This window comes from Poecilia reticulata, linkage group LG23, assembly GCF_000633615.1.
Source record: "Poecilia reticulata strain Guanapo linkage group LG23, Guppy_female_1.0+MT, whole genome shotgun sequence".
Classification (NCBI taxonomy): domain Eukaryota; kingdom Metazoa; phylum Chordata; class Actinopteri; order Cyprinodontiformes; family Poeciliidae; genus Poecilia; species Poecilia reticulata.
The window spans coordinates 6,065,517-6,074,214 of NC_024353.1; the positions used below are offsets into that span (position 1 = coordinate 6,065,517).

The 8,698-nt window shown below is 39.6% G+C and overlaps 1 protein-coding gene and 1 long non-coding RNA gene across 2 annotated transcripts in view; both read left to right on the plus strand.

The window, feature by feature from the left end:
* The window catches only part of adipor2 (adiponectin receptor 2), a 10,678-nt gene extending 3,450 nt beyond the window's left edge, over window positions 1-7,228 (plus strand). The window contains exons 2-7 of the mRNA XM_008400750.1: window positions 2,366-2,515; window positions 3,610-3,781; window positions 4,377-4,563; window positions 4,657-4,844; window positions 4,960-5,153; window positions 5,258-7,228. Coding sequence (XP_008398972.1) covers window positions 2,366-2,515; window positions 3,610-3,781; window positions 4,377-4,563; window positions 4,657-4,844; window positions 4,960-5,153; window positions 5,258-5,386 — 1,020 coding nt within the window. The 3' untranslated portion in view covers window positions 5,387-7,228. The remainder of the gene's footprint in view (window positions 1-2,365; window positions 2,516-3,609; window positions 3,782-4,376; window positions 4,564-4,656; window positions 4,845-4,959; window positions 5,154-5,257) is intronic.
* Window positions 7,229-7,707: 479 nt separating this feature from the next.
* LOC103459287 (uncharacterized) overlaps window positions 7,708-8,698 on the plus strand; it is a 7,933-nt gene continuing 6,942 nt past the window's right edge. The window contains exon 1 of the long non-coding RNA XR_532716.2: window positions 7,708-7,998. This is a non-coding gene — a long non-coding RNA (uncharacterized LOC103459287). The remainder of the gene's footprint in view (window positions 7,999-8,698) is intronic.

The window sequence follows — 8,698 nt, forward strand, 5'->3', positions numbered from 1 at the left end:
TATAACATTGCTTAAGTAGACAAAATTACTCTGTTATCGGAAAAGATAAACATGAAGTTGAGCTAGGTCTTCATGATCATTTTAGTGAAAGTAGAAAAGAAACCTTCCCTCTGCTGGACTGAAAAAAAGAAAGGGTATTTACACTTCCATTTTTCCAGGAAGTGATTAGCAGAACTATTTTGTTTAGTTGGATCTGGATCCCAGAGTGAAGGGTGATGTGCTGTGCAAACACACCGATGGCTTTTCGTAGAAGCTTCTGCTAGGTGCCTCAGGTGTTGTTTCTTTGAAATCAGTTCTGAGAACAACTGGAGAGGCTTTCTGCTGAAGTATGACTACAACTGCGATGCAGGGAATAAATAACTGGGCGTGTTAGATGAGCAGCCAACCTGGGCGCCTCCAAGAGGGGACGGTTCATACCGTTGGCCCGACATCCAGACACTTTTATACGGAGTGAAATTTGACTCCAGAGCCTTTGCCCTTCTGGCCAGTCGGAGGCTGAATAGCTGAGGTTTGGTCACATGTTGCATGTGCAGGTCTCCGAGGGGGTTTGATGTGGTAAATGTAAACATTTCCCAAGAACATGGGTTGTTTCAGGCTTTGAATGTTTTCTGATGATTAGCAGAAGCTCCTCATGAGCAGATGTCTTCAGACATCCTGTGTCACCTGCCACCAAACCTCACCACTGCGGCTTTCAGTGAGGACAGGATTCTGTGCAGCTGAAACGTTCTTCAGAAAAGAAGTGGTTTTAGTTTGTGGTCTGTCAACCAATTTTAACACCTCCAGTTCCAACTAAAAATCAACCGAAACGGCTGTGAGCAAAACAAGAAACCTAATTTCGGGTTCCACCTTTAATTTGAGATTCACCAATCAGAAAAGTAAGGACGATCTTTGATCTGCTGATACCAATTTTAGCTAGTTCTGATTTTGTTATGTAAAATAAAGACGATTTTATTTTCAAGTTGACTTCATGAGCTGCTGTTGGCATCTTTTCCAAGTCATTTAGCATGATTACAGTGCGATCTCTGTGTGCTCTTTGCAGCTGACTGAAAGAAGTCCTAATGCATGTTACAAACTTAACATTAGCAGATGCAAAACAGCCCATAAACCACAGAAACTGAGAAGTACATTTCATCAAAAGGGGCATTATTCTAAGAGCAGACAGAAACTGAGCTGGTCCAGAGGAATATTTGGTCTGTTTTTTTTTTTTTCGTTTTTTTTTAAAATAGGTTTTGCATCAAACTGCATTCTCATTTTTTTTATTTCTGTCTCATTGAATTTCCTTACTTTCTTTCCTCCTTTAGAGCTACAACAGCAGCAGGTGCATTTTTCTTTTCCGTTATCTTCCTTCACAATAAAGTAATATGTGTTGAATGGAGGTTTGGATGATTTCAGCTGCTTCCACAGCTGTGCTTATCACGGTTTTCCACCCGATTTCTTTTTTGTTTTTCCATGGAGCATTTCTGTTTCTGTTTCTGTTTCTGTGTGTGTGTTACATCTGTTTGTTTGTTTGTTTGTACACCAGTTCTGATTAATGACTGCATATTTATCACCGGGCGGCCCTGGCTGCCCAGCTGTGTCTCGAGTTGTTAGACTAAATTCACACTTTTCGGTTGTTGAGCTTTTCCTGTTTGTGATTGGCAGGCGGTGGCTGCGTCTGCCAATTTTATTGGTCGATTATTTAATAATCCAATGCATTTTTGGATTATTTCTGGAATAGTTTTCAAATTTCTAACATAGATGCGCAGGCATCAAAACAGTCATTCTTTTAAAAAGGTTTGCGTTTACGCTCCAAAGTAAAAACCTGAATGTTTTATATGTTGGTTTATTATTAGGATCCACATTTCTTCAAATGTGGATATTTCAAAATAAAGCCATTGTATTCTCTTCAAAATAAAAGGTTTAATCTTTTATAGGTTAGACAATTGATCAACTTTGGTCCTACTGTTCCAGTCCAGACGTCTGCAGTGATTTTTAATGGTATTACAAAACAAAAATCATGTTTTTGAAAGGTTTAAAAGTGGTTGCAGGTTTAAAAATCTTTTTGAACTGTGTACATTCCCGTTACATTTTATTTCTGTTCCTTTAAATTTCTTTATTTTGTTACACACGTACTGTAATTATTTGACACAAAATAGTCCAAAGCCTTTCAGGGAAGGCAAAACCAGTCCAACAGGTTTATAGTCGAGGCAAACTTCACCAGTTCTCCTGGTCTGCTTTCCTTTGTGACGCTCATTAACGTGATTAATTGGCACTTTGGCAAATATTCTCTCGTGATCTATCATTCGAGAAAATGATTGTTTAAGCTCTGAAAGTTGTGGCATGAATCATGAATCCAGTCTAATGTCGTCCGTCTGCCCTGTTTCAGTCTGTCCACGAGTGCCATGAAGAGGACGACAGAGGAGAGGAGAGGGATCAGAACGAGGATGAGAGAAGCAGCGACGAAGGCTTCATGGCGAGAACTCCGTTGCTGCAAGCTCACCACGCCATGGAAAAGATGGAGGAGTTTGTACATAAGGTAAAAATATATAATTATGCATATTTTTACACCTTTAATTCTGTTAGTGTTCACATGTTTAGGGTGACTGTACTTTGGCTCGTATTTCTCACTAAGCTCCAGGTGTTTGTTTTACTGAGACGCTCAATAAAATCCACACAGTAAAAAGAAAAACTGCTACTAATAAAACCATAAAAAATATGACAGGCTTGTGCCCTAAAGTAAACTACAGCCGTGGTGTCCAAGGTGTAAAGATAAGCTTAACAAGCCATATTTGGACATCGGCCAAAATGGAAAATGCATAAACCTAAACAGTCGTTAATGATAGTTTTTGTATTAATGGATTGTAGAAACAACCTGCTATTATTGACGACTTGTTGTTGGATTTGTGTTGAGCACCCTGTTTTAATATTAACCTTGTCAGTAGCACTTTGTGTGCTTGATTCCCCTTAACTGTGCGCAGCAGAGGCCTGCAGTTCTGCTTCGTTATGCTGCTCAGAACCAGCTGTCATCTGAACACCTGACTGGACCTCTTAATTACTTTGACAGCTTTGAAAATAGATTTGAGATCAGCTGTCAAAAATGTACCACTGTGAATAATTTACCAACCAATTTAAACTCATGCTTGACTTGTGTGTGCATTGCAATAGTTTGGAAAGTAATAAGGCAAGCATACACTAAGATTATCCTGTATAGACAGGTCCCTCGAATTGATAGATTGGATGATATTGCTGGAGTGTGTAGATTTATACACTCTGTCTTCTAAAATCACAGCCAGCAGTTTGTAAATGACGGCAATAAATCTTTCAGACGCTTCTCTCCTCTTACTGTCTGCCATGTTTACTATATCAGACTTCACTTAATTTGTTTACATCAGGCCACACCGAATCTGATAATGTGGCGTTGAAATCTTCGCTGGAGACTTTGTAGATATTACAGCTGTAATTTCCTGTGCTGGATCTGGTGCCACAAAAACACGTTCCTAATTTCTGGCATTTATTAAGCAACCAACTGCTTCTGATAGAGAACATCTTGTATCGTACGCTTTTTACTGGCTCTTGGTGCCATCGGGCAAAAATGATTTAAGGTTCTTTTCTGTTTTGCTTACCAAACAGATGTGGGAGGGTCGGTGGCGCGTCATCCCTCACGACGTGCTCCCGGATTGGCTGAAAGACAACGACTTCCTGCTCCACGGCCACAGACCACCGATGCCTTCATTTCGCGCCTGCTTCAAGAGCATCTTCAGAATCCACACAGAGACGGGGAACATTTGGACACACCTGCTAGGTACGCGGCTCACACTCTCATCCCAGCCCCCATCTGTGAACCGAACATAAACGTTTTGTTTCCAGAGAATGCGTTAAAGAACAATCCTCTTACAGCACAAAGCATAATTAGGACTGAAATAGAAACTTTCTCTCATTTCATCCTTTAATCTTCATATTTAGCCAGATTGCATTGTAATCTGTTAACAGAATTACTGTTTAAAACGCCTAAGAAGCAGTTTCAGTGTCTTGCATAAGAAGTGTTGAAAGTATGATTGATTGAATGCCAAGGACTCAGACTAAGTTGAACATTTAATCTACTAACAGAGATAAGCTGCTCTTTTCAGTGCACCTTTTGGCTCAACTCATTCGTTTTATGCCAACGTTGCAAAACTAGTTTTGGAGCTCTCTTCTGCCATCTAGTGGCGTGATAAATCATCTACATCAGGGGAGCTCCAGACCTACAGTTAAGAATATTTACAGCCAAATACATTTATTGCAAAAACAATTAAAAAAAAACTGCAAACCGTAATCTATAAATGTTTTCCCTTTTATTATGACTCACTCCTCTTATTCTCACTCTTACCGTCACTATTCCTCTCTCCTCCTTTCTGCAGGCTGCTTGTTCTTCCTCTGCCTGGGTCTCATGTACATGTTCAGACCCAACATGTCTTTTGTGGCTCCACTGCAAGAGAAGGTAGTAATTGGGATGTTTTTCCTCGGAGCCATCCTCTGCCTCTCCTTCTCCTGGCTCTTCCACACAGTCTACTGTCACTCAGAGGGCGTGTCCAGAATCTTTTCCAAGTAAGACACAACTGTTTTTTTTGTTTGTTTTTTTGTGGCGGTGAAAGTAAAGGAAGTAAAAGACTCTTACTAACTGAATTATGTTGTGTTCAGATTGGACTACAGTGGGATTGCCTTCCTGATCATGGGCTCCTTCGTCCCCTGGTTGTACTATTCTTTCTACTGCTCGCCTCAGCCCTGCTTCATCTACCTGATAATTGTGTGTGTCCTGGGTCTGGCTGCCATCACAGTTTCACAATGTGACTTTTTCGCTACTCCGCAGTACAGAGCAGTCAGAGCAGGTAAGCCTAAGCTTCACTTTGGCATTTCATAAATGAATAAACGACAGTTGCCAGCCCTCATATGCTGTTTCGTGTTTTTCTCTGTGACCTACTGAATTCTCCTGTCTGTTCCTAGGAGTGTTTGTAGGTTTGGGTCTGAGCGGCGTGGTTCCCACCCTTCACTTTGTCATCAGCGAGGGTCTGATCAAAGCCACCACCATCGGTCAGATGGGCTGGCTGTTTCTCATGGCGACGCTCTACATCACCGGCGCCTGTCTGTACGCTGCTCGCATCCCAGAGAGGTTCTTCCCTGGCAAGTGTGACATCTGGGTGAGTGTCGCACAAACGCACGTGATAAGTATGTGTATTTATGCTGTGGTTATGTCTCCCCGCTCACTGCTGCGGCTGTGTGTGTGTTTCTCTTTTTGTCACAGTTCCACTCCCACCAGCTGTTCCACATCCTGGTAGTCGCCGGGGCTTTCGTCCATTTTCACGGCGTCTCTAACTTGCAGGAGTTTCGGTACACTGCAGGGGGCGGCTGCACTGAGGATGGCATGCTTTAACACACACACAAACACACTCTGACTCACTCATTCACTGACAGTATACGAGACGGCACTGGCTCATGTAATATGCACAGACCCTCACTCGCTCTTCAGACTGAACCGTACACAGATCTCATCGCTGCAACCGAAGACCACAGTGGCTTGCCCCCCAGGGGGCGCTGTTAATCTGACAGACACCAAAATGGGCTCGCTCTCATTTTGTCTCAGTTTTTCCACTTCTGTCTCCAACACTTCTTCTACGACTGCCTGTTGTGTTAAGCAGGTCGGGACGGATCTGGAGGTTTAAATCTTTGATGTCGATCTGATTCTTGGATTAATGAACCAACTTCACAAGCATTTTGGGTGATGGTTTTGTCCCCCACCCCCTCCTCTCCATTGGTGAATGCTGTTTTTCTGAGTCACTTTCTGATGAGGATTGAAAACATTTGAGTGAAAAAGGCCTTCAGAGTTCTTCCTTTATTAAGCTTTGTAAGTTAGGATGGATAGGACAAAAAAGGTTCATAGTCTCTTTTAATTAAAAAAAAAAAATGTAAATAAGATTTCTAAACGTTTGGTTATAGATTTGTATGAAATTTATTTTAAGAAAAATACAAAAAACATGTTATAAAATATGAATAAATCAATATGTTACCTGATGATTAAAGTGGAGTAAGGGTGTCCACCCATACGGTGGCAGGGAAACAAATATGGCGGTGGTGGGATTTCTTTCTCACAGCTTTAGATTGTTTTTAAGTAATGGAGCTCTGCAGGAAAATTGACAAAATATTAGCAGTTGATATTTTGTCGCAGTTGTTTAGGGGTCACATCTCTGGTTAAATAGACATTGACAAGAAGACCACTGAATTTCTGTCTGAGCCTTGAGTACTGATTCCAAAATCTTGAAACTGAAATACAAGCGTAACAACACAAAACAAAAACCCATCTTTATATGTAGCGGCTTTAATTCGTCCTTATACTGTTAAATTATCTATATAAAGGTAAATCTTATTTCTGGTCTACCCATATAAAATTATTTTTTCTACACCCTCCTCTAAATGATTTATTAAAACATATTAAGCCTACCCAGGATATTTTTATAAGCAATGCCTCGATCATATCTATTATTTTTTTATAATTGTGCTCAAACTGCAGTCTCCTTAAATACACATGCAGTTTGTTTTAATCCTCATCCTGAGTTGCTCTCATTAAGGATGAGGATCATTTCTTCTTGAAAATGTTTTTTTTCATTTAGAAATGTTTTTTTTTTTCTTTTGCGTTTTATGTATCCACTTTAATGCAGGCTTTAATTTCAGGTTATTTATTTTCTTTGTTAGAGCGTAATAAACACTTGGTGACCAAAGATAAAGTCACTTATATACAGTTATGTTTAATCTGATGTTATCTTTTTTAAAAAGTTCCTGCTTCTTTAAAGGGCTCGTGGTTAGTCTCAGATGTTGAGACGACACTTGGTGATTGATAAAAGGTGAACTTTTTCTATTCACATTTTCAGGTAATACCAAATTTTTACATTTGCATAATAAAATAATCTTTTTTCTGCTTTTTTTTCCTGAATTATGTTTCAATTACTGTTTGAAATTTAGGTTTGCAAGTTCTTAATCAGCAAGTTGAGTGATCTGCTTTCTCTTCTTTGCATCACATATTTTATAAAAGAAGAAATAGATCTTGCTTTGTTCTGTTGTTTTTCTTCTCTCATTTTCTATTTGTTTTATCTATCTTAATTTATTTCTCTTGCAGAGAGCATATTGTCTGTTGAAGCACATATTCCATTCTGATGGGAGTGTTTGATTTGCAATAGACCTTTATACCTGCTGTATTGTTCTAATAAAATGATTTTTTGGACTTGGTTTGTCTAACTAGTTTTTGCTCTGTGAGAGAAAAGTATGGTTTGCTAAATGTATTTTGCAGGTCCGGATAAGTATGAATAGAGGAAATGGAGTATGAAAATTATGTTTTTTCCAGATGTTCTGTCTCTGTTTCTGTGTAAATATTTCATCTGTCCATCTGGTGTTTTGTTGATCCATTCGTCTGACCATTCACTTAATCTTCATGTTATTTCAGATAGAAAAAAATGTAGTTTATAAAATGTTGCTTTTTATACGAATACAGGCGGCACGTTACGAAACAACTCCGTATCAGTGAGGCGGAAATGTAGAACGCCCCCTCTTGGTCAAAAATGGAAAATCACTGGAAGAGCCATAATGGCGCTTGACTTTGTGCAAAAGCAGAGTAAATTTTACTCTATAGTCGCATTCTGTTTATGTAACCCTGTGTAAGAATGAACTTATTAGGAGTTAAAACAGTGTCCCCATATCAAATCTGAATGCGTTAAAATGGAATCAATGACTCTTGACTTTTTAACGCTATAACACTAAAGGAGTTAATTCACTGACTCCGCCCCCAGAACCACAGGTTCCCACCGAAGAGACAGAAGCCAACAGAACAATTTGCTATCCACATGTCTGAGTTGGCCCTACGACAGACTGGCGACCTGTCCAGGGTGAACCCCGCCCCTCGCCCGGAACGTTAGCTGGACATAGGCACCAGCACCTCCCGACCCCCCACAGGGTGTAAAGAAAATGGATGGATGTCTGAGTTGTTCACCAAACTTTGTAAGTAATTTATTTCTGAGATGTTTAGACCAACCTGTATGACAGACGTCGCCACTTTGCTCGGTGTTAGCATATTTAGCTTAGCACGCCGAATGTTGGCGGAGTTTAAGTGTTGCAGAAAAAAATCGAGCAGGTGAACATTCAGTCAGATTCTTCGCTAACTTAAATATATTTGTAATAATCTGGGCACGTTTTTTCCTTACTTTGAGTGTTTACATAAATATTTGTCAGATTTATCAACTTTTCTGATCCCGATTTGTTTTCTTTGAAAAACTGTAAAAGGCGTCATCAGTTGCAGCGTCCTGGAGGGCAGCATCTTTATATTTTCGCTGCTCTGCTGTTGAACAGACAGAAGAAAAAAAATTTTATTTGGACTCCTGAACATAAATTAGACTTATTTTTAGTTTTCAGGTTGTTTTGATTTTTGGATGTGACATTTTCTTTCTTTTTTTTAAAGAATAATAATTATAATAGAGGTAATTATTGCCACTTCTTTCTTATATTTCTTTAAATATTATTTCCTTTTAAGTCTTCTTCCAGTTTCTTTTTAAAGTCTGTTTGGCTGTGTACACAATAGTTTGACCTCAGTCACAAGAAATAGGTCTAGATTTTGCAATAGATCAATCGGAGGCACCTGCGTGAAGCTGACACCCCACCCACGTCAAAAAATCCAGCAAATAGTCTGAATGGTTAGTGCTCC